The sequence below is a fragment of the Manduca sexta genome, chromosome 12 (genome assembly GCF_014839805.1).
Source record: "Manduca sexta isolate Smith_Timp_Sample1 chromosome 12, JHU_Msex_v1.0, whole genome shotgun sequence".
Classification (NCBI taxonomy): domain Eukaryota; kingdom Metazoa; phylum Arthropoda; class Insecta; order Lepidoptera; family Sphingidae; genus Manduca; species Manduca sexta.
The window spans coordinates 11181305-11207095 of NC_051126.1; the positions used below are offsets into that span (position 1 = coordinate 11181305).

Genomic DNA, 25791 nt, shown 5'->3' on the forward strand with positions numbered 1-25791 from the left:
CTGTGGTTTAAACTCTATAATATATAGTATCTTTGCTTGGCATACACTCCATATAAATTATAATAAATTCTCTTTGGCGTAGGTATTGGAACAAAATTGAATGTCTTTGGAATTGTATTTTTGTCTGTGGCGGATGGTTCTTGGAGACGGATTTTTAATTACAATTTATTCGAGAAATTATCAACTAGGAGCAAATAAAGTACTTTCCACAGAAGATATTGAGTATTTATAATTTTATAATCGATTTATAGTACACAACATTAGTAAACACAAGTTGTCATCAGGTTATTATGTTACTCAACAAAACCAGGTTTATTGTTTTTCTTGTTGATCCAATGTGACGCCCTAATTCTTAACTATGCTCTGTGTGTGCGTGAAATGACCTGATAATACAACGCAGTGTCCATTACAGGCTGGTGGGGTTTACGAATAGAACTCGGAAAGGCAATATGGAGGGGAATTCCACGTCGGACATAGTGATTTTGAGCGGCAATTCCCATCCCGAATTAGCAGATTTGATCGCTAAGTGAGTGTCTATCAAAAGGTTGTTAACGTGTATAAAACCACCATAAGTCGTGACCAATATCAAAAGATTGAGGTTAAGTGATATGACCTCAATCCGGTTGTTTTCATAATGGACAAGCCGGCCGTCGAAGCATTTGCGGTTATGCGTAAATCAGTAATGGGTTTTGGTTAATAATAACATGCAAATCAGGCTATTTTCAAATATGATTTTACTGGTGTTCCACTACAATGTAATGCTAATAAGAATTATGTTTACCCTTTGTCCATGACCTTGGAATACACCTTATTTTGTGGTTATAAAAGTCCTATATTAATTACCACTGATGTCAGTGTCAGTCATTTAGATCAAAATGTATAGACCTCACAAAATGAAACTAGCATATTTTTTTCCAAGTGTTTGGAACCACTATTTTCATCTGGACAGAAAATTTGCTTATCTACATTAGTCACCTCACAGAAAGATATTTGCTTAATATTCAAAATAACCTGGTGTTAAAATTTATTTTAAAAGCTCTAATAAATTTATAAAGCATTTTATGTGGGTAGGAAATATGTTCATGTATATAAGTAAAATATAATTTGATAATTTTTGCTACTGTAAAACAATTAGATATTTTTTACCCAAAATAATGATCAATATACAAGCTATTAACTGGACAGTCCGCAAAACTGCGCAGTAACAATTGCCACAACACCTGAATTGCATGACTCACAATACCCTGATATATTAGATGTTTCCCAAACAAGTTATGAAGATTAATGTAAGAATGTCTGTTGTATTTGTTGAATAAAAAATACCCAAAAAAATTTTGGTAAAAATATATACAGAAAATTATATTTATGTTTAGTCTAATGTATTAAAACTATACTATAATTTGTAACTTTACAGCCTGTTCAAATATTATAATTTATGAAACATACAAATATTTGCTTAACAAATTAGTGTAAGCAACCTAAATGTGTAACATTGTGATATTTATTAATAAAATATTAAACAATATTTTGAGATCATATTTTTTGCAGCCGGCTTGGAGTGCGTAAAGGAGGATGCTCAGTGTACCATAAAACAAACAGAGAAACTATGGTGGAGATTGCCGACTCAATCAGAGGGAAAAACATTTATATTGTACAGACTGGAACTAAGTAAGATTTTTTATTATTATCTTATTGCTTTGACTGTTAAATTATGTAATTTCAATTTCTTTCCAAATCTTCAAATATTGTAGAAATGGTTGGTTTAAAAATTGTAATCAAAATAGTAATGTATGTTGGACTTTGTATAATATTTGTGTTTATTTAAACTGTAGCAAATACAGTTGTTCCTAGAATAGTACAATGAGTCTTTGTAACTGTGTAAGTAATAATAGAGACTTAACAGTGTTTTTGTTGATAGCATGGTCACATTTAAACATTTTCATGTATGCTACATTTCTATTGTAAATTGAGTTCACTTAAATTTGTGGAAAAAATGTTAGAATGCTACTGTGTATTAATATATTTTTTATCAAACTATGTAGAGAAATCTTGCTATCATATAGTGCCTTTAGATTGTATTTTGGGGTTAGCTCGATAAACGAGGGTTGTGACTTGCATCAATGGTGGTGTTGGAGCATAACACTTTAAAAGCCATGTTGCAAAAAATAAGACTTAGTAGATATAGATCGAATACATGTCTGATGTCATGTCTCCCTGGGGCATATCTTACTATGGCTTTAGCGGAAAATAGAAACAATTTGACAAACATAAATTCCTATGTATATGTATACATCATATATAACATATTGTTATCTAAACAATTTGAAGTATTTTTGTATTGAGCAATTGTTACGCATTGCACTTATGGGAGGTGATAACTGATAGTACACAGTAAACATTCCATTTACTAATATTATCATTGTATTAAAATTCTAATGAATCAAAGTGTTAAGGTACTCTTGAGTCTTGGAAAGCTGTATTAAGAACGGCGCCAGCGTAATCGCTCTATACACAATTTACAACAGTTTTTGATGTAATAGTTTATTGTGTACCTGTTGGGTGGGTGCTTGATCAAATCTGATGTGATATGTTTGTGTGGAATTACACATTCCAACATGAGTAATTCATTCCAACAGCGATTGAACAATTGCCTCATTGCCACCTGGTGCTTATTTATCTCCAGTACTTATAAACTTAAATGTATTTATACTGTAGCTCTAATACTCTTAAAACATTCGTAAAGCTTTTTTAGCTTTCAATTATAAACATAATGTGTTTCGTGCCTCTCGACTAATGGCTTTAGGCTGTGCCTACCTGCTGTCACTATTGAGAACCGTGTACAGTCAATATTTTTTTACTCATCTACAATAATAATAAAACAAAACGGTATAAACAAAACCAAACTTTTTCAGAGATGTGAACAACAACATAATGGAATTGTTGATAATGGCATACGCTTGTAAGACGTCATCAGCCAGATCCATTGTGGGCGTCATTCCGTACCTGCCGTACAGCAAACAGTGCAAAATGAGGAAGCGCGGCTGCATCGTCACCAAACTGCTGGCGAAGATGATGTGCAAATCGGGATTAACGCATATCATAACAATGGACTTGCACCAAAAGGAGATACAAGGTTTCTACGAGTGTCCAGTTGACAATCTGAGAGCTTCTCCATTCCTGCTGCAGTATATTCAAGAAAGTGTGAGTTTATTTTGTGTTTCAATATGTTATACAAGAAACTATTATTTAGTATTTTAAATTAAATTATTATTCTCGTAATATTTTGGTCTAGACGCCTTAACTAAAGCACAAAAAAATATTCTAGACGCCTTTCTCTCAGGCGCTAAAACATTATGTTATGTGTTAAAACAATACATGTCAATGCTTTTAGTTATGAGAAGCCCTACAGGTCTCAGTTAACAACAATTATTCGTATTTATTACACAAGACTTATGACATAATATAAGGTTTTAAGACTGCGCAAGTTGGTCTATCTCTTTCTTGTTCTTAACTTTAGTTGTTATTTAAGAGTGGGTAAACAAACATATCGAATGACAAGATTGCTGTTAAAACATTTTATTGGTAATAATCTAACACCTGTAACTTAACCAAATAATCGTAAATTAGATTCCAGATTACCGTAACTCGGTGATCGTAGCGCGCAACCCGGGCTCTGCGAAGAAGGCGACGTCGTACGCGGAGCGGCTGCGGCTCGCCATCGCTGTCATACACGGAGAGCAGAAGGAGGCCGAGAGCGATGAGGTGGATGGGAGATATTCTCCGCCTTGTATACCCAGGTATATGACTTAATTTATACGAGCATCCAACCCACCCAGTTTATAAGGTACCAACATACCCAGGTATGCGAATACCTCGTATATGACTTATACACACTGTTTTTATTTAAAAGCATTTTACTTAAAAGCCAAGGTATTACTTAATCCAGACATGATATATTTTGAATTTTATTAAATCACAAGCAAATTTTTGCTTACAAATAAATTATTAAATAAGATAATTTGACAACCAAATTTTCATATAAAATATTTATTTACACAACATCCAAATTATTATGGAATTATATTTGCTGAATTTAATGTATGTTTTAGTGACCACAAATCGCGTACAATGGATGTGTCTGTGGGAGTGCCCGCGCATCCTGCTAAAGAAAAACCACCGATCAACGTCGTCGGAGACGTGGGAGGCAGAATAGCTATTATGGTGGTATGTTCATATACATGACTATGATAATTCCCCTGTTTTTTTACAGGCATGGACAGAATAACTATAATATTTTTTATACACGACAGAGCCAAATTCATTATTATTGTGAATTGTTTCTAACCTCCTCTAATTTTGGTCAATTCATACTAGATATTGGTGTATAAATATAAACATAAAAAGCATATCGTATCTAATATAAATATATAAAACAACATTATTCCTAGGATGACATGATTGACGATGTGCAATCATTCGTCGCGGCAGCAGAAGTACTGAAGGAGTGCGGTGCTTACAAAATCTACGTTCTTGCCACACACGGACTACTGTCCTCCGACGCGCCGCGCCTCATTGAAGACTCGCCCATAGACGAAGTGGTGGTCACCAACACAGTGCCGCACGAACTGCAGAAGATGCAGTGTAACAAGATCAAGACCATCGACATATCAGTGCTGCTCAGCGAAGCCATACGCCGCATCCACAACAAGGAGTCCATGTCCTATCTATTCAAAAACGTTACCCTTGAGGATTAAATTATTCCCATAAGTATTAGTGTTTGGATGATAAGTGTTCACGTCGAGCGTTAGTCGAAATTATCTACGAATTTATTTTGACTGGTCCATTCCGTAATCGATCCGGACAGCTATCGATTACCGATCCAATAAATCGATATGCGTTGGCGTTCTTAGAGCAGTGAACGCGCGTTGGACGCTTATCTTCGGAACAGCACCTTATTGGTAGATTACTAAAGTGAGTTATTTTTTCATGTGAGAACACAGGTATTGGATTTTTGTTGCATTTTCTGTTCAACTAGTCAACAATAATGTTATGTATCATGTGTAATATATTATCAATCAAACGGTTTGTCAGCAGTAATAGTACAGATGGTGTGGTGTGTATTACAGCATGTATAAATAACTCATTTTGCTAATATTACTAGAGTTAAGTATTATTGCACTGTTAGACTTTTATAATTCTACCAATTTCCATGCACTGAATCTAGAGAATTATTTCGGTTTGTGCATTTACTTTATTATGTTATTTTTGTCTAAAATGTTCAATATTCTACATGTTTAGAATGTTGTAGGATGTGATTAAAAATCATTTTTGTATGTTACTTTTGTTAAAACAGTGTATGTACAAATGGTGCAAATCATTCAATTAAACCAAAACACTTGTATGAATATAACAGTCTATCAGTTAATTAAGTATTGCCCTATTTCATATTATTCCTTTTTGTATAAGTTATGTATTACATTTGGTACTTCCCTGGAGTAGGAACAAATATTTAAATGCACCTATATTAGTTTAATCTGTTAAATTAACAATTCATCTATGTACTGAGCTTCTTCTACATTAACAATGTTAAGACTGTTAAACACAACCAAAATGGATCTGTTATTCTAAAATATATGTTAATTCCAAAGTGATTCAATATGAGAATGTTTTATGTCTGTTGGCTTTTAAATGTTTGTATAACTGTTGGCGCATACTTGCTAGTTGCTTCATAATATCAATAAATATGTATTCTTGCTGCAGTGGCAAAGGCTGGCCGTATTCAAAGAGGAGGCAAAATATTTGTTAATAATACCTATGTGAAAGTTCAGAAAGGTAAGCCCTGTAACCATTGTTATTTATTCTGCCTGGTGAATTTGCGTGAATGGCTCTAATCCCTAATTATTAACACCAATTTTAGTATAACCTAATAAGTACTTATCGATATATCGTTTTTGCTCATGTGATAGAAAAAATAGTATTGTGTGATCAGAAATATTTTTATAGCCATAGTCGCATATTTTATACATGAGTTGTGAGTGTGCGCCCTGCGGTATTTGCTACGTGCAAGGCTTATTCCCTCGTAAATTCACAGTATTTATCTAATTGGAGGTGTGGATATAGGTATGTATTTTTATATTACAGCACTCGTAAAATAAAAACTAATTAGATAGGTATATAATTTAATGCTACAAATGGTAGTGTCCAAGTTTTGCCTTTTCATGAACATTTTGTAGAAATTTGTCTTATAATATTAAGTAAAATATTGAAGAATTTTGAAATGGTCATTTTTTATATACAAACTTGGAATTCAAACATGATACAATGCAATCGCAAATAGATTTTTTGTATGTTTTAAGAGACACACAATTAATTGTAAAATCAGTAATATTACAATATTCTGGATGCTTCATATTATTAAATATAAAAAAAATAGATATAAGAATAGAAAATAATACCTAAGTGTATCATAAAGAAAATCCTAAAAACGCATATTGCATAAATGTAGGCAAAGGAATACTATATATACCTAAATAAATTGTGGCATATATATTTTGTTTTTTATTTATCGCAGCTCCAAGTAAGCAACAATCTCAGAACAACAGAACGTTCTCAAGGAAGAAATTTTGCTGTTATATATTATGGTAATAAGCAAAACTGAATAGTCATAGCAAAGAGAATATAATCACTACGTTTTATTGTCATATCCCATACAGCGGGAGCTAAGAGTAAGTACCTACCTACCAGCCTAGCGCAACAAGGAACAAAAAATCTTTTGTATGGAATTGACATGGCATTTAATGGCGGATACTGCTATCTCTCTCTCTCAGTACAGTTTCTCTTTCTATTCCTCACCGCCATTATTATTGTTTGTTGACTTCCTGACGTTTTGGAATACATTTGTGTTTTATTGATTTATGTTTGTATTATTTGTTATTCAAACAAGTAAAAATATACCAAAAAGTGTTTTTGTTGGTGTAAGTGAATACGTTTTAAAGACATGCCACCAAAAAACGTTTCATTACGTGTGAAATTTGTGGAGATCGAGCCAGTCGAATAAATCACAAAAGCAGAATATTTATGGCGAAATTTCCATTGGATGAGGTCAGGTAAGCATTAATTAGATGTTTTTAGTCATCGCGCAAATAAAGTAGCTTAGAAATAATGAAAATTCTCATTTTCTAATTACCATTATGTTACTAGTGATGTTGTTATTATTATCGATACCTGTTTAAATTTATTAATCAATTTGCCCTCCGTGGTTTCACCCATTTAGGTCCAGATTCTGTGGGAACATAGTGATAAAAAGTAGTAATTCGAACTATCTACATACCAAGTTTAATCGCAATCATTTTAGATTTTTTTGCAGGTACGAATAATAAACATACAATTGCATGCACACGCTTTATAATATTAGTAAGATGATGACTGATCATCAGGACAAAAAAATACTAAAGTCGTGTATGTGTGTGTGTGTGTGTGTGTGTGTGTGTGTGTGTGTGTGTGTGTGTGTGTGTGTGTACTTAAAAATGCGCTGAGCAATCAATATGCCTGGTCACTGTTTATGATTTTAGGCTTAAATATAATTTAATAAGCAATTTATTTACAATTAAAAAATATTTCCAGATGCCGAAAGTGGGTTCAGGTTGTGGGAAAAGAAGATTTGATATATGTTCCCAGAGAAAAGCTGCATACTCTGAAATATGTGTGTGGTTCTCACTTTAACAACAAAGGCTTTAATAAAAAGAACAATCGCCTTAGAAAGTCAGCCATACCATCGGAAAATTTGAAAGCTGATCCACTTCCTGATGAAATGTTTGAATTTCCGTGCCATGTTTTTATAAACAATGAGTGTGACAAAGAAGTGTCACCATCCTTTGACTTTATAATTAAATATTCTCATTGTACCTTGACCTATCATATTAGCCTACATGGTGAATGAAGGATTTTATTTTAAAATACAATTATTATTCAACATGTGAAAGCTTTTCATTTTATTTCGAGTCCTCATTTTAGTCCAGCCTTGTAATTAATTATAGTGCTAAAATGTTCACTATATAGCGTGAGTTGGATTGATAATGTGGACTCGAAAATACATTATATGAATTTTATCAAAGTAGCATTAGCGTCGATTCCCACCCAGTAGAATTTATCGATATCGATAAAAAGTACTCACAACTATGTATTTTGTTCAGTTGGTAGTATTGTTATTTGACGTTCCTGACGTATTCTTCCGTGATATTGGTATTGATACGCCATGTAAATTCGATTTTATTACTTTGTATTAAGTCCTGTCTCTTAAAACGTAGTGATTATATTCTCTTTGCTACCTACTTTAAGAGCCGGACGGTTATAACTTTACCGTTATAACCGCGAAGCAATGATCATATAGCGTACGCCAATGAATAAAAAATACATAATTTTATACTCGCGTTATCAAAGTACTTTGAACATAGAGCTATATAACGAACATTTGAGCAAATAAACGAACAAAAGAAAATTTCAAAAGTTGTTTTACGTTACATTACCTATTCCTAGGCTCACCTCGGCTCTTAGATATTTTTTTCTGAAATATATTTAATGTAGCCAGTCACGGAAAATCTACGATTTTATTATCCATAATAATTAGTTATTAAATATATAAAGATTTTAAGATATTTATTTTTATACATCAGTAGGTATAATAATTTATCATAAAAATGTATTTTATAAATTTTCTTTGCTATGGAGTATGATATGACAGATGTCAGATCGGTGTTGGTTAAGTTTGTGATAAGAGTTTTTGTTTAATTTAACGTAGTCTAATGAAAAGCACTACTTTTAGAAATAAAATCATTATTGTTATCGAGTTAAACATTATAATGAAGCAGTGAATTAAAATTATGGAAACAACAATTTCAAATTAAATTAGTGAGGTTATGTTTTAAGGTTTATTTTTCATTTTGTATTCAAAAACACACCTTATAATAACTATGGCGATACTCAAACAAATTTTACGAATATCTAATTATACCTGGTCGTTTAAAAGAACTTATGCCAGTAGAAATATACTAAAATTGAGCGAAAGGGGAATGTACCAGGATATGTTTCCTAATACCGCCGGGTAAGCGAATTCCTTTTTGAATCAGTTTGGTCCTAAAAAAGCCTCTCAACGTTGTAGTAAAGAAAATATTTATTACAGGAATGAAATATTAAACTTATTGAACAAGTCTCCACAATGTGTGTATGCAGGATTTGACCCTACTGCTAATAGCCTTCATGTTGGCAACCTGTTGGTCATCATCAATCTCCTGCACTGGCAGAGAGGTGGCCATAATGTTATTGCACTGGTAATGTATTTTATATGTGATAAAATCTGTTCCCAAATATTTTCACATTGAACCGTTATGTAACAAGTTACAAGGATAATTTACAATTGATATTAATTTGTATTGTGTGTGATTTATTTGTCACATATTCATTTTATTTGCAATTTTTTTGGCTAATTGTTTGATGTTGTTTATAACCTTAATATATCGCGCCCCTAGAACTAAAATGACCTAACACAAAATTTATATATTTTCTGATTTGGTTAAAAATCAATCTTCCAAAGCATGCTCTATAACCTTATGAGGAGAAAAGACATTATAGAATAGATACAGAAATTTTCACTTTCAATGACCACTCAATTCAATGTTTTCTATATTGTTTTCAAATCTTTTTTACCCCAGATTGTTCTGAGTTAGGTCAACTTAGTTCTAATGGTGGGAATTATGTTCTATTTTTTATTATAACTAAGCTTATATATCTGTATTTTCAATTTCAGTTAGGTGGAGCCACAGGTCACATTGGGGATCCTAGTGGCAAAACAACAGATAGAGTTGCACTACAAACAGATGTTATACAAAATAATATAGCCTGCATAAAAAATAATCTTGAGACAGTATTTGAAAATCACAAGAAGTATATTTGGACAAAAGATGAGAATATATTGCAACCAGTGAAGTAATTTTGTGTGTTCCTAATTATTAAGCTTTATTTATTAGTTATTAAATAAATTATATCTAAGAAAAATAAGTTATAGGCTAACATACTAAAACTAGTAAAGTAGCTATGGATTGAAGAAAATACATTGTATATATTTTTTTAAAATAATGGCTAGGGAATTTTTATTTTACTTTTGTGATGTTAGGTGCTAGTGTAGTGCAAATATTAAATAATTAAATCTTTGTTTTTAAGTAACCTTGTACTAAAACTATTTTCGTGCAATATTACCATAATTTTAAGCTTATTTTACATTCATAATCTGTGATGATTTTATTAAGATTTTCATTAATATGTTTTTTAAAGATTGCCAAGTGGAAAACCAAGTTTGATTAATTTATATGTTCACTTGCAGAATAGTTAACAATGAGTCATGGTACAAGAATATAAATGCGATTCAGTTTGTTAGTGAGATTGGACGCAATTTCCGCATGGGCACCATGTTACTGAAGCAGAGTGTGCAGACAAGAATAAATTCTGAAGTGGGAATGAGCTTCACTGAATTTGTTTATCAGATATTCCAGTCTTATGACTGGCTGCATTTATTAAACGAATATGATTGTAGATTTCAGGTGATTATATTGCAATGTGATTAAATATTGTAAATACCAATGCACAAAATAGTACAAAAAAAAATTTGGTCATCAAAGAATTGCAATATGATAAAATATTATATTGGAACTAGCTATAATTTATAAAAAAAAATTTGGTCATCAAATATGAATATGGTAATTTTTTTTAAAATATGCATTGTTATTTTAGATAGGAGGTAGTGACCAAATGGGAAATATAACGGCAGGTCACGAACTTATTAGCAGAACTGCAAAAAAGGATGTGTATGGTAATGTCGAATTTTAAATTTTCTTATGGTTTGTTTGTAAATTTGCATGTTTGTTTCAACATAGAATATATTTCCACAGGTCTAACATTACCACTAGTAACAACAGAGGAAGGAGACAAATTCGGGAAGTCAGCTGGAAATGCTTTATGGCTTGATGCTTCTAAAACAAGTCCATACAGCCTCTATCAATACTTCATCAGGACCAAGGACTCAGATGTCGAGAGATTGTTAAAACTATTTACATTCTATAGTACAGGAGAAATTAAAGATATCATGTTCAAACATCAGCATCATCCTGATCAAAGATATCCTCAGATGTGCCTTGCAGAGCAACTCACAACCTTGGTACATGGAAGTATGTATATTTTGAAAATATTTGAATATTATTTTTTGCACAAGATTGAAGCTTAGACTTTAGTAAACCATCTAAATATTTTCATAGAGATTTCATGTCATGAAGCTCATGTAAATTAGTATAACTGCAGTAATACCAAGAAGTTTAACGTGATAAGAAATGAACTTTTTGGGGGCACTACATTAGCTCTTTCGTTGTTAAAGTTTGGTTTGCCAATATAAGAAATTAATTTCATTTTTTCTCGCAATATGGCGTAGTTTTACCTTTTTATGGTTGGGGTTAGGTTCATATTGAAGTTTGCTCATAACGGTAATGTGTTGTATGTTTTATTTCAGAGGAGGGTCTAGCCCGCGCACAGAAGGCGACAGAAGCTATCTACAGTAAAGATGTTAAGAGTCTAATATCGTTGAGCTCCACAGAAGTCGTTCAAGTATTCGAGGGCGCCTCGGTCACTTCTCTGTTACTCTCTCCTGGAATAACTGTATTGGAGTTAGGAATGAAGGCCAAATGCTTTCCTACAGAAAGTATGTTGTTTACACTTTAAATGTTTTATTTTTTATATAAGGCCTTTAACTATTTCCCTTTTGCCAGGCTGCGTCCCTTCGCATATAACGCGTGAGCAAGCTGTTATAATTCTCTTCTAAATATTTTTACAGATGATGCAATAAGAATAATACAAGCTGGAGGATTTTATATCAACCACCAAAGGATAAATAAGATCGACGAAGTGATAACGCAGTCCGCTCACATATTGCCCAACCTCATGTCCTTGTTGAGAGTAGGCAAAAGAAACTACTATATTGTGAAGTGGCAAACATAATAAAACGCTATGAAATAATCATTTGAATTTTCATTGTTTTTTTTTTCTATTATGATATCAAATATAACATTATTATTGAATTCACCTCCCATATTCATGCTAATTTAGACCAATTAGATAAAATTTTAAAAAGTAAAGTTAGTAAAACCTTATATTTCTGAGATGGTGGTACAGAATACTATGGTTTTAATTTTAATGTGTCGCCTTGGCGTGTGGATGGTGTAAAGGAATTTTTCATATAAAAACACATGTACATAGTTTTAGCATATTATAATTCCTTACAACAGAAGCTGTATACTTGCAGTATAGCATAATAAAATGCGTATCACATAAAACATCGTAATTACTATATAACATACTTACGGCTAAAATAATGTTGATTGTAATAGCATTGCTAATTTTATAATGTATAGTATCGGATCATAAATATCATAAAAATATGGCCAGTCATATCGCGTGACGTTTGTGCGGGCGGCCGCGCGCCGCCGAATACTCGTTACTCGTACTCGTACCTCTCTAATATCACAAAGATCAATTGCAACCTCTATCTACTTACCGTACATACTAATTTACGATGTTTCATACTCAAATGCGTAAAAAAGCTTAATTATTGGCGCGTAATCGATATGTCTTTTGGAATCAAATACAACGTGCACTATCTGGTACACCTCTATGACGAAAGCACGCTCATTATTTTGGTAATGCGAGATATCCACAGCCAGATATCCGATCGTAATACTAGAACAGTTGTACAAAAATAAATACGTAATACTCGTTTCATGCAAAGAAAAATATAAATTTATCTTTTCCTACATAGCCGAGAGTTCAATAGAATGTGACGAACATCAGTCTCAGCGAGTCACAAGAGCGCAGTCCCGCGACCGGACCGGCGAGACCCCAGGGTCCCGCTCACATCAGCACTTCACCGCGAGGGAACCTCAGCGCCACCGGCGATCAGAGGTCCGTACTCTCGTGCTGTGGCGGAGGAGCGGCGGCCGGCGGCGACATCGGCGGCGAAGCGGCAGCCGCCACTACCGGCTGCTGCTGTGCTGGCGCTTGCTGTTGTGGCACAGCTTGTCCCTGTGCAGGCGCGGCCACGGGTGGCGGTGGTGCCGGCACCAGCGGGCGCGGCGGCCGGCCCGGCTGCGGCCGCGGCGACGGCGCCTCCGTGATGCTGCCCTCCGACTGCGACAGCTGGCGCGACGCCACCGTCAGCCCCTTCTGCTCGTCAAGCTCGGCGTCCTTGCCGCCGGAGCTGTGCGTGCGCTGCACGGTGGCGCGCGAGCCCTCCTCGGGCTCGGGCACGCCGCCGCCGCCCACCTGGATGACGGTGGGCTGATGCTTGTCGACGGTGTAGATGTGCGTGCGCTCGAGCACGGTGGGCGTCATCTCCGCGTCGGAGCCGGAGCCGCGCGGGCCGCGGAAACTCTGCGGGCGCAGCGTGGCGGGCCGCTCCGGCACGGCCGGCTTGTTGCGCAGCGTCACGTCGGACGCGTCCTCGGGCGCGGGCACGATGGTCCGCGGCGCGGCCACGGGGCGCGGCGGCGGCTGTCCGCCCGGCTTGGCCACCGGCGCGGCGGGGGCGGGTGCCAGGGCGGGCGCGGGGGCGGGCGCCAGGGTGCGGGCGGCGGGGGCGCGGTCGGAGCCGAGCGAGGCGGGGCCGCTGACCACGTCGCCGAGCACCTTCATGCGGCCCACGACGCCAGTGTGCGCGGTGACGTTACGCACGACGAGCGTGTTGTCTGCGCGTGTGTCGGCCGCGTACTTGTCCTTGTCGAGCTCGAGGCTCTGGCGCCGCGTGTCGGTGAGGAGCTCGCGGCTGCCGCGTAGCGCCGCCTCCTCCTTCAGCGCCTTGTTCTGTCGGTACGTGGATCTGTTAATGGTCTGCACGCCCGTGATCACTTTCCCGGTGTCTGATATGACTGGTCGTGGGGGTTTTGCAGGCTTTTCGCCGTCAGTCTTCACAAGCGGTTGCTGCTCTTTGGGCGGTTCGACCGTCGGCTGCGGCACTGGTTGTGGCACCGGCTGCGGCGCCGGGTCCAGCTTTTTGTTTTTATCCGGAGTAAAATTAGGCGGCACTGGGGCGAGCGGTTTATTTTTTCTCCTCGTTATTGGCTTCGGGCTGCCGTGAGGTGGACTAGATTGATCTGACAGCGAGCTGTTTGACTGGGCTTTCTTTATATCGTTTTCTAACAAAATCATACTAGTGTCGTGGCTGTTGCTCCTCGAGTGGCGGCCAGCTGAATCTGCGACCTTGATCTGATGGTTGTAATCGAACATGGATTTGCTCATGCTATTGTAGTCGCCGTTAGATTGGTCCTGGTTGAGGGCGACCGTCTGATTGCACCCCTGGCCAAAACTGGGGGAAAATCCGTAGTCGCACTGGTCGGGCAGCAAATCTTCTTTGGTAAACGAAATGAAAAAGTTGATATCGTCCTTGAAGAACCAGTCGGCGTGTTTGATGAGCAGCTCAACGACGCAGTTGACGGCGGTTGTGATGTTCATGTCGAAGGTGCTCTCGTCGGCCGCCCACAACAAGTTGGGCGCTATGACGATGGCCAGGTTGGACGGTGTCATTTTGTTCGTACTTTGGTTTTGGGTCAAAGCGGACAAAAATTTGATGATGTATCTGAGGTTCTGGAAGTTGGCGTCTGGTAGTAGGTGGATGCACTCCCAGAGGGCGTTGAGGCGCGCCTGTTCGGAGGGCTGTCGCGAGGCGTTCATGAAGTGTTCGTAGAGGCGGTAGGTGAGCAGCGGCTCGGGCAGCTCCCGCAGGTAGCACTTCAGCACCGACGCCACCACGTGCATGTCGCGGTAGTCGCGCGTCAGCGGCACGTTGAACAGCCCCGCGTCCAACGACAGCTTCATCCGCCGCACCTTCGATGTACCTACAACATAGTGTTCAAATTAGTCATTACCTATAGCTGCTTAAAATTGCCTCAAACAAATTATAGCTTTCTTTACATATTTAATATCTTGTCTCCTCATTACATTCATATTCCCTGTCGTATTGCAGTATTCTAGATTTCTATTTCCAATACCCAATATTCATTAACTCAAAGGAACCACGTACACACATTAGAACACGACGCTAATCGTATTTACGAACATTAATTAGTCAGATACACATATCTACTAATAAAATTACGATTTTTTATACAATATTTTACTTACAATTAGCCAAAACAAAACACAACACTCACCTCCCGCAATTCTAAAGAGTCCCTCCTCGCTGAGCGCCAGCTCGTGTAGCGTGCACACGCACAACTCTATGGGGAAGGCGATGGTACGGCCCGTCACGCGCAGGTGCTCCTCCAGGGGATACCCGAACACTGGCTTCACGGAGCTGTCGTCTGAAATAGATAAGGTCTGTTAAATATGACGAATTTTTATACATTTATTATTTTTTATTACCTCACTGCGCCTGGTGTTAAGTGAAGAGGAATCTAGATTGTAGACTGACGAGAGAGTTAATGTAATAAATTTATCAAATATGTAAGTAAATATAGAAACCTAACCAGGTAACGAAATAAGTTTCGCTTGCGGCATCTGCGGCGTGTCCGCGAATGAATTCTCGGAATAAGTCGCCTTGTAAAAATTTTCGCGATCAAGTACTTAGCCGCTTAATATGGCCTAGATCATGATCTATACATCCAAATCCATTGAACATCATGGATAAATGTTTTACAATACATTATGAAGGACATTAGAAAGTACCGATATGAAAGGTGACTGAAAAAAAACTTCCACCCTATAGTAAAACAAAATAAAAATCGCATTATAGGCGCATTTTTATCTACATTACCTAAATGCTTTTTTACTCAAAAACCTCATAATGCACACATTTCACAAATAGATTGTAGTATGAAATGTATTTTGCCTTCTATTGAAGCGAAGCGTATAATTTATTGAGTATATAATTATAAATATACAAAAAGAATTAACTGCATCCCTGGTGGGGATCGAACCCACGACCTTTGGATTAGAAGTCCAACGCGCTATCCTCTGCGCCACAGAGACATATAGACAAATTGACATAATTGTAAATTGGAAGGAACATAGCTATTTAAAAAAAAAGGTAATATTCGAATTCTATAAGTTCAAATCCTAGTAAACAAATAATTTTCAAATTTCATAAAATCTAGTCTTTTCGTATGTCTATTAACTTAATGTCATTGACTTCATAAAATGCCTATAATTCTAAACGTATTGCAAAATAGAAGTCTAAAGATGGTTAAGAGAGTAGTATGAGTCTGATCATTAATTTAAAATATAGCTTCCACCGGCAATCCTTTGCCGCCCACAGCTTCGCAAATTTTGTCGTGTCATTCAACTCTCTGAAGATTTTATGATATTTTTTTTCCACACATTATAGTTTAAGAATTTTTGCGTCTTATATTTGAGTTAGAACAGATTTGATGGTCACTTTTAATAGATTTCTCCTATGCGAGAATTCGCCTGGGTAAGCATCATTTTCATTATATTTGCCACTAAGCAGTCATGGACATAACACTGTTGTATACCGATTTGAAGCACATAATAACCAAACAAAATATTGGACATAATCCGCCTTATTACAAAAAGATAGGTTAGTACTGGGTTTAAACCAAGACTAAAAAGTCTAGGTTTGTTACGGTATTAAAGTTAGTACTCGCACTAAAATTCATTCTTATTACAAATCCAAGACCAACCGAAGATTAACTAGTACCAAAGATAGTCCCTGATTTAATTAATATCCACAGAGTATAAGCAAAAAATTACCGTACTCCATTGATTCATTCACTCCGCGTTTGACGCACCGTTCCTTTTAACACAAGTATGTATAAAACGAAGGGCAAAATGTTTAATAAAATGTGATTTAGATAATGATGATGCTAAATATATACTATTTTGCTATTTAAATATATCTTAAAGCTGAATAATTTAAAATGGCTTGGTTTTGTTTTAATTCCGACGCGTTACCCTTCTATTTCCCCCTACTTGCCAGCCCGAGCTGGTTACTTCGGTTTGTACCTAGTCTTTTGTATAAACTTTATCCCTAATTTAAAATCTCCATAGTTATATAAGTGATTTTAATAGTTGTTTAGAAATAATAATTATTCTTATTCTTTGTTTTGACGTATCATAAGTGCAACTTTGTTCGCCTACGCGATAAATAAAGTATTTTATTTATTTATTTATTCACTGTTGACTTGTTAAGCTAGCGTACAATGGAATGAAGTGTGCGGCGCGCATATTTGAACATTATCAAAATGTTTACATTTCGGTTTATTTATGATTTTGATTAATAACACTTCAAGTAACATAAAGAAACGTTGTTCTTTTAAAACAATTTAGGCACGGCAACAGCATCACAAGTGTAATTGTTTTTGTTGTGGAATCACGTACGTTACGTATATTTTAGTTATACCAATAAAAATGGAGCAATAAATCAAAACAAACGAGGCGAATATTGGACTTTTGAAGAAAAGGTTAGTTAAAAGCAATCATCTTGGTTATGAGCAATGTAATAAATTAAAATGTTATTCAATTAGTACAAATTTCCTTCTTAATCCAAGAAATACTACGTTAACTTATTTCCAAGTCGGTTTACATATTAGATAATAAATCAACCAAGACGAGTACCAACATGTTAAGATGGAAAGAATGAAAAAAAAATAACAAATAAGTGAGTAAATTTTGCTGTTTTTGTAATGAATATTTAGTTACCGTGACTTATGTAAAATGTACCTATATTTGTAAGACTAAACGACCCATTAACTAACGAAAACTACGGGGTCTATTGAACCGCAGATTTGTTCCTAAAATTTTTAAATCTTCTAAATCCATTAAATCAATCAAATTTATTTCCATTTTTTTCTATTTTAGTGTATATTTGGTTCTCTAAACACAATTATCTACTTTGAAATTTGATGTTTCGAGGTTAGTACTGAAGTTAAACTAGGGGTCACGGCGGTTTAACTTTAGTACCACAGATAGTACTCGGACTAACGATAAACTCGGTTTTGTAATACCATTTTTCTTAGTCCATAGTTTAAACCTGGTACTAAACCCGGTACTATAGTTAGTCTTCGTTTTGTAATAAGGCGGAATGAGACCTCTCGTATAAAAATACACAAAAATAATATGTACTTAATGGACAGAGTGGAATATGTTTTTGTTAGTGACAAACTTCTTTAAGGGCAATAATTGGTTTGATATAAGTAGAAAGTATATAATTATTTCCATAAATTCAAAATACTGCACATACATGATCAATAATTAGACTCGGATTTGAAACTTAACCATATTCAAAATAGCGCCAAAATATTTAGCTAGAGAGGACAATAAACCAAACATTTTCGTCCAATGTTGTTTTACCAAAAGAAAAATATTAGCATAAATAAATTCTCCTAATTGTAGAGAGCCAAGCCTACGCATCACGTATGTGGTGATGCGGAATAAATTAGCCTAGCAACGGTTTAAACGCCTACCTTTTAACGAGATTATAAATAGGCACGAGGCAGACGCTGATATGATTACAAAATAATACTTTTACCAATCGTATTATCCAAATGACGTTTCATTTTCATGATAATTAAACACAAACTATAGTGGATATATGTAAATCATTGTTGTTATTTACCTTTGATGATATATTTACCACATAAAAATTCTAACACAGAAAGAATGAATAAAATCCAGTAAAAATCACTCTTTGAAATTCGGTAAAAAGGGTAAAGGTCACGAAATGTGAAAAGAACGGACATACACGCACGTGACGTCATTGAGACTTACGATGCACTCGTAGAAAGAGATGAAGCGATAACCTTCCTACGCTGCCGCTTTTGCACAATTCACATTGTCATGATTGAAATACGAATAACTTTCTGATTTCCTAAACAATTTTAAATGAAGTTTTCACAGAAGGTTTCCTTTTTCGTAATATTCAGTAAAATAATAATAACTATTCTGTATTGGGTACAATTAGATGTATTTATAACTAAAAAATCAAAATATATTTATATTTTTAAGAAAAGAAAAACCGACCTCAAAAACATCTAATATCAAAAAAATAATTAAACTTTACACACACGAGCAACATAATCTTTGCAAATCATGTCTTTATGTTTATACGCACATGAAATGTTTGTTTGTTGTCCAGCTGTTTATTTATACACCGAGACAATTGTGGTTAATTGGTACATTAATTAGTGCCACATGCCGCGCGGTTTAATGCTCCCACAATGCATTACGAAATAACTGATAAACTTAACATAATATTGTTTATTTATTACCTAATATTAATCAGCAAATGAGAGAGCATTTTCCATTCATGAAGAGTATGGAGTTTATTTATTTATTTCGCGTTATAGTAAGCAGTTTACCGCTGGTTCGACCGCGTGAAAGAGTCATTCAATTTTTACCGAGATAAAAAGTAGTTTACGTCCTTCCTAGGGTCTTAAACCATCTCCATATCAAAATTTATCGAAATCTGTTAGGTAGTTTTTGAGCTTATTTAATAATTTGTTTAATAATATGTAAGGATGAATAATTTCGCCACTCACCCTGTTCTATAAATTTACGTAATGTAAAAAATAACAACATATTATTTCCTAATTTGCCGTTCTAGCCTATAGCTGTTTTCAAATCAGATCAAATTAGTTTAGAAAGCGAGATATCCAAAATGTTTTACCTCATGTAAAATTTATCGTAGTAAGCTTATAGCTTAAGGTCCATTTTCATACATTTTGTTTCACCTTTAATCTGGGTAACTAAACAAGTATTGACAATTAAAGAATTTAAATTCACGTCTAGTTAGTGATTAGTTCTCGCAGTTGAAAGAAAAACGTAAAAATAATTAATATGCATGGATATTTCGGCCTTTAAAATTTCGTCGTATTAAATGTATAAAATGTACGAAAATGGACCTTAAGCTATAACCTTAATGTAAATAAGTTAACCACATTTAAAATTATCCAGTTTTATATGAACACAAATCAAACACACTTTATCATATATTCCCTCGCATGAAACATTAGCATATAATTTTTTTCTAGATACATATTCGGAAACACATTTCCTGTCATTGTTTATTGACACACGCTTCGAATATAGTCGAGCTGTTACACAACAAACATTTATTTTTCCATACAACTTTATGCCATACACTCTTGGCCATAAACAGTTATAGTGCCACCCAGAACTTCAACTCATAATTGCATAACGTTGTAATGCGCTCTTATCCTTTCGACGTTAAGGTTCACAATGCCCAATTATTTAAATGGTTAACTACTAACCGCCGTTTTTAATTCGATTGCAATGGCTTCTTTCAATCCATTGTGAAAATGGACCAATAGGCTACCGGACTCATTTTGGTTCTTTACTATTATCGAATATTTACATAATATAAATTATAACACAGAAGGAATTATTAAAATCCGGTAAAAAATCAACAAGTTATAAGACTTAGAATTTCGGTGGAAGGGGTAATTAACAAGAAATAGAAAAGAGACGAAATATCCACATGTGACGTCATCGGGAATTACGACGCGTGCGAAAAAAAGAGATGAAGCGATATCCCCACATCGCGGCCACTTCTGCACATTACAATTTTTAAATATAAATTACTCGCTCATTTTTTAACCAATATTTATGCAGTTTTCACAGAAGTGCTTCTTTTTCGTATTATTAACCATTAAATATAGAATAATGTACAAAATCAAGCATAGGCCGGTCCCCTATTACAACGAAGTTTTTTTTGACATGGTTTCAAATGACTTATTTTGATTGGTTTATTGTCGGTATGGTTTGGTATCGTTAATTAAAGCGGTAGGACAAGGTAGCAATTAACGCAATAAAAATAGCAACTTACTTATAAACCTCTCTAGTTCGGGCACGGTGTCTTGCAGCGAGTGCAGTGCGGACTCGTGGTACGCGCGCTGTAGTTTAACGTACTGTAGCAGGGTATGTGCCAGCTGTGCCTCCTTGGCGACAAGCGCGAACATATCCGCCGCGAGGGCGTCCCGTGCCGCCTCAACCTTCGTCCCGGCTTCCTCGAGCTCGTCCTTTGCAGCGGCGAGTTTCGTCGGGTTCTCTTCTTTCTGACGTTCTAAGTGCTGTGAATCATGTAATAAGTTAGATATAGATTGGATAGTGTTGGGTATTTTGAAGTCAGTAACAGTATTGGAGTCCGGAATTGTGTTCGTTAAATGGCAGCAGGCACGTCCTTTAAAACATAGGATCTAATTAATGGATAATGTAGTCTTAAGCTGCTGAATAAAAAAAATTACGGCGTAATAGTGCGAATCTATATGGAGCACAATTAATGCCATATGGATTCGGCTAATGTTTTCTGGATTTAAAAAATACTTTTCAATTACTCGAACTGGTAACTGATTCCAGGACTTCACCAATTTCACAGTCAATTACTTTGATCATATACTAATAAAGCAATGTCCTATTTAATTATAATTAAATGTTTACAAGTTAACTTTATTTACGCATTGTTGTAATGTGAAATTGGTATAGCAAACATTATTTACAAAATAGTTTGTTTATTCTATAATTAATACAATTACAATTGAATAATTTATTTAATTAGTCAAGTCACGCCATTATAGCCCTTGGGACTAGACGCAAAATGATCAATACAGCGTTCTTCTGTGAAGTATAGGCTCTTAAATGCTGCATCGTTCGAGACGCAGACTTAAATGACTCGCTCGTAAACATTTAAGAATTATCCTTTATATTCATTTAATGTGGAGCTCGCGATAAGCTAAATGGGTTGGAATTTATACTGATTTTAGCTGTTCTAGATCAGCACGTAACGGAAGTAAAGAAATAATTGATTACTATATAAATTATTTGTATGATTACATTTATAGATAAGTACGATAGTGAGTTATTGTCACACGAGTTAATACAGTTTATCAATGTTAAGTCTAGGCGTATGTGTTTACTAATACCTAATTAAAGATAACATTAAATTAGTTTACCGTAATTTGTACCGTGGCAATTTATAAAATATCCGATTTACCGCCATTTCCAATAAACAATCCAAATAGCTTTTTTCGATCTATCTCAAAAACGGACCAATCAGAACAAAGCTTTTTGACATGCTTACAAATGACTAATTTTGATTGGTTCATATTCGCAATCGGATTTAAGATTGAGATTGGGATCGTTTATTAAAAACGGCTGTTAGTGTAGGGATCATTCCTAATGACTTGAATTAATTATTAAGGATTATTATCCCGAATTATGAACTACAATAACATATTTTAATTTTAGATGTATGTAGGTTTTTTTTGTGCAAAAGAAATTCCGAATGGAAAAAATTACCATTAAAAAGTACAAGAAGGGTTGGGGGTACATAAAATTATGGACTTACAATTTTCGAAAATTAGTGTGCTCTCAAAAAAGTAAAAAAAAGGCCTGGATGCATGTATGTAGTAATCGAAATATATTAGAATATTTTTAGTTATTTGGTAATTAAACACGGCATGATAAAGCATACAGTTAAAAATAAAACTGCAACACAGAATACAATTTCAGAATGATTTTTCTAAGTACTTATGAAACAGGCCGGCATAATAGGGGACCGGCCTATGCTTGATTTTGTACATTATTCTATATGTAATGGTTAATAATACGAAAAAGAAGCACTCCTGCGAAAACTGCATAACAATTGGTTAAAAAATGAGCGAGTAATTCATATTTAAAATATTGTAACGTGCAGAAGTGGGCGCGATGTGGGGATATCGCTTTATCTTTTTTTTGCACGCGTCGTAATTCCCGATGACGTCACATGTGGATATTTCGTCTCTTTTCTGTTTCTTGTTAATTACCCCTTCCACCGAAATTCAAAGACTTATAACTTTTTGATTTTTTTCCGGATTTTAATAATTCCTTCTGTGTTATAATTTATATTATGTAAATATTTGATAATAGTAAAGAACAAAAATGAGTCCGGTACCCTATTGCGGCGACTGGATAGGGATTATCCATATCTCGTTAGTCAACTCACTATGGACCTAACTCTGCTTACAATCAGGTACAATGGGGTCACTTTACCGCGACCCTATATAAAACGATGTCATGTCATCAAAATGCTTCAGCATACATTAATGCATAATTTATAAACTTAACTTTGAACATAAAATATTTTTTTATATATAAAATATAGTTATAAAAATAAATTCTATGTGAGGGACTTTCCTGTAGGCAGTAGGCTTTAAAATTTTCATCCAGTAGGCAATATAACATCTATTAATTGATACTGTAGTATTTTAATTGATGCAGTTTTTTATTTTCAGTTTCCCGTTTCAGGTTTAATATCATACATATACCTCTAACAACCTACAAATGTATCTCAGTCTGACAACATCCAGATGGGAAATATAATAAACAGTTTGCTTAAAAATGATATTAGTTCAGTGATTGGATCCACAATCAATATTTAGAAGGTTAATGATGTTGTTATGTTGATTGCTTATGTAAAAGTTTGTATTTACATGTCACAGGGTTATAAACAAAATTGCAAATTATTTACTTATATATGCAATGTGTTTGTGTCATTTGAGGTAAATGCAGTCGATGTATAAGAACAATAATGTTGAAACTTCCTTGTTTAAGACAATCCTTGCACTGCTGATATTTGACTCTAAAATTAACCAATAAAAAACAACGATTTAAATGTTCCAAATCTGTCAGACAAATATAACTCATTGTCATCTTTATTAAAATGACCTTGAAATTCATCTTAGAGATTTGTAATCTTCAATAATCTTTTGTTATAGTTTATGCTCGTACTCTGCCCATTTCCTGAAGTTATTCTTGTCAATGATAATCTAGACGACATAATCTTTGAATTTGTGTAAATACTATTGTTGATGTATTTGGATATGATTGATATGGAGGTGTGATATGTCACTCACATTATATCTGCTGGCAGCTGACTCCTTTTCGTTTATGAGCCTGCTAAGATGTTTTTTTGCTTTCATTATTGTGGGCAGGTCTTGATCACTTATGATTGTTAACGGTGTACACACAAGTTGCTCAATTTTCAACTCATGTTCGGCTATTTCATTAGCTAAGAATTTTTCTGTTTTACCTGCATAAAACGAACGATTTATTAATAATATTTGTCTAATATAAGCTACAGTTAAATTTAGACAAGTAAAATTAAAAAAAAAACAATAGTAACTATCTTTCTAAACATACTTATTTAGGACTTCTTAACTTCAATTAAAATAATACATAATTATGAAAAAATAGGTTCAGAAGATAGACAAGGATATTACAATAAGACATAAGAAACAGAGTATGAAATCCTAAATATTAAAAACATTGCCTAATTTATTAATATATGTAGAACTCATTATTTTAATAATTTAAGTGAGGTTTGTCAATCAGTCTTTGTATTACAAATAAAATAAATAATTCTGAAAAGTGCATTACAAAATAAATCCTATACAGTTTATAATACTATTAATAAACCGCTGTTAATGATAACAGTAAACATTCCATTTAATGGATGTTAAATAATATTATCTTTTTTTTCTTCACGTAATAGTGGCCTATTGTCCTGTTAAGTAATACTCTATTGTGCTTTAGATTATAGGCAATAATATATTATACTTGAATCTTTTAACATTGACAAGAAACAATATTATCTGACATGTTATCAGTTGCAACAAAAAGTACAACACTCACCACATTCATACAGAATATATTTAAGAATACTGTCATCATCATCAAAGTTACTGGCTTCACACATAGACAGCCCTAAGAGGTATTCTGGTAGCTTTTTCAGCCTCTTCTCTCTTGCTGCAGGATCCTGGCCCTGAGTATTGCCAGCTCCTGTTGATATTCTCTTGCTGATGAGCTGCAAAGCATTTCGGAGGTGTTCCACCTTCCGATCGGCTGTTTGCAACTCATCTGTCAATGTCTCGCCTTTGCCAGCCCTATGCAAAAACGAAAACATGAATACTGACTGGACTGTCTAATTAAAGAACAAAAATAAAACAACATACATTAGTGATTTAGCCGAAACTGTTACCGATACTGAACGTGGATAAGAATACCACACCTGAACTGTTATATTGAAAAATGATGTGAAAATCTTATCTTTAGTTAAGATAACCGAGTACGTAGGGGTAAATACCTTGAAAATGTTTGGTCGGCAAATTGCTTCACTCTATATAACTGCTTCTTCATTTTCACTTATTTCACTAGTTGATATTATTTATAAGCCAGAAGGTCATTGGACTCAATCATAAAATAACAAAACGATCAAGATCTCGCTAAAAGATCGTACTTGTCAGTACGTCAATGAGATCATCCTCGACAACAAAATACGTCCCGCGGACATGTAATTACCAACACAACTAAATAATACACAAAGGCACTACATTTCCTTAATACACATACATTGCTCGAAAAACACTATTATTTTATATTTATTTATCAATAAAAACTCAGCTTTAAAAATTCGATGAATCAGAAAAATAAAATAACTATAGACAATGACAGAGTAACATTGTTATAGATTATATAAAACTTACTTAGAAACCAATACCAAGAAAAGATAACGTATTATACCATAGTCAAATTAGCTGCTTATTTTGTTTGTGTAATATTAAATTTCACTGTTATAAAATATTAATTAACGTTATATAATTTGATTTCACTTATGTTGAACTCAAATACTGCATAATATTGTTAATTAAAATATCTCCAATATATAGTTTTTTCCGCATAAATCTGCGATAT

General features: G+C 34.8%; 3 protein-coding genes and 1 non-coding gene across 6 annotated transcripts; 2 read left to right on the forward strand and 2 right to left on the reverse strand.

The window, feature by feature from the left end:
* Window positions 1–74: 74 nt before the first annotated feature.
* Window positions 75–6549, forward strand: LOC115440724 (phosphoribosyl pyrophosphate synthase-associated protein 2). 3 transcript variants are annotated; one of them, XM_030165147.2, is made up of 7 exons: window positions 75–284; window positions 413–526; window positions 1549–1668; window positions 2913–3201; window positions 3628–3797; window positions 4110–4224; window positions 4449–6549. In XM_030165147.2, exons 2-7 carry the CDS (start codon window positions 450–452, stop codon window positions 4752–4754), a joined length of 1077 nt encoding a protein of 358 aa, XP_030021007.1. In that variant the 5' UTR covers window positions 75–284; window positions 413–449; the 3' UTR covers window positions 4755–6549. The 3 variants fall into 3 exon arrangements, with proteins under 3 accessions (XP_030021007.1, XP_030021008.1, XP_030021006.1); XM_030165148.2 differs by having other exon boundaries at window positions 77–199; XM_030165146.2 differs by having other exon boundaries at window positions 85–310.
* A 2173-nt stretch (window positions 6550–8722) lies between these two features.
* Window positions 8723–12063, forward strand: LOC115440745 (tyrosine--tRNA ligase, mitochondrial). The gene is made up of 8 exons (XM_030165174.2): window positions 8723–9100; window positions 9179–9326; window positions 9803–9981; window positions 10376–10592; window positions 10783–10861; window positions 10941–11216; window positions 11552–11740; window positions 11873–12063. Exons 1-8 carry the CDS (start codon window positions 8970–8972, stop codon window positions 12034–12036), a joined length of 1383 nt encoding a protein of 460 aa, XP_030021034.1. The 5' UTR covers window positions 8723–8969; the 3' UTR covers window positions 12037–12063.
* Window positions 12064–12289: 226 nt separating this feature from the next.
* Window positions 12290–25569, reverse strand: LOC115440725 (rho GTPase-activating protein 44). Its single transcript, XM_030165149.2, has 6 exons — window positions 25184–25569; window positions 24733–24983; window positions 23955–24130; window positions 20891–21134; window positions 15240–15389; window positions 12290–14924 (listed from the first exon to the last, which is right to left on the reverse strand). The coding sequence occupies exons 1-6, from the start codon at window positions 25234–25236 to the stop codon at window positions 12991–12993; spliced, it is 2808 nt and encodes a 935-aa protein (XP_030021009.1). The 5' UTR covers window positions 25237–25569; the 3' UTR covers window positions 12290–12990.
* Window positions 15984–16056, reverse strand: Trnar-ucu. Its single transcript has one exon. It is a non-coding gene; the product is annotated as a tRNA-Arg (tRNA).
* Window positions 25570–25791: the final 222 nt, after the last annotated feature.

Bases quoted from the DNA above. Each gene is read 5' to 3' on its own strand.
- LOC115440725 (XM_030165149.2), bottom strand. From the start codon at position 25,236: ATGAAGAAGCAGTTATATAGAGTGAAGCAATTTGCCGACCAAACATTT. The intron at 24,131-24,732 runs GTGAGTGTTGTA...CGTTTTATGCAG, and splicing joins ATATATTCTGTATGAATGTG to GTAAAACAGAAAAATTCTTA. The intron at 21,135-23,954 runs GTGAGTGACATA...CATGATTCACAG, and splicing joins CAGCTGCCAGCAGATATAAT to CACTTAGAACGTCAGAAAGA.
- LOC115440745 (XM_030165174.2), top strand. From the start codon at position 8,970: ATGGCGATACTCAAACAAATTTTACGAATATCTAATTATACCTGGTCG. The intron at 9,982-10,375 runs GTAATTTTGTGT...GTTCACTTGCAG, and splicing joins AATATATTGCAACCAGTGAA to AATAGTTAACAATGAGTCAT. The intron at 11,217-11,551 runs GTATGTATATTT...GTTTTATTTCAG, and splicing joins CACAACCTTGGTACATGGAA to AGGAGGGTCTAGCCCGCGCA.
- LOC115440724 (XM_030165146.2), top strand. From the start codon at position 291: ATGTTACTCAACAAAACCAG. The intron at 1,669-2,912 runs GTAAGATTTTTT...AAACTTTTTCAG, and splicing joins ATTGTACAGACTGGAACTAA to AGATGTGAACAACAACATAA. The intron at 4,225-4,448 runs GTATGTTCATAT...CATTATTCCTAG, and splicing joins GCAGAATAGCTATTATGGTG to GATGACATGATTGACGATGT.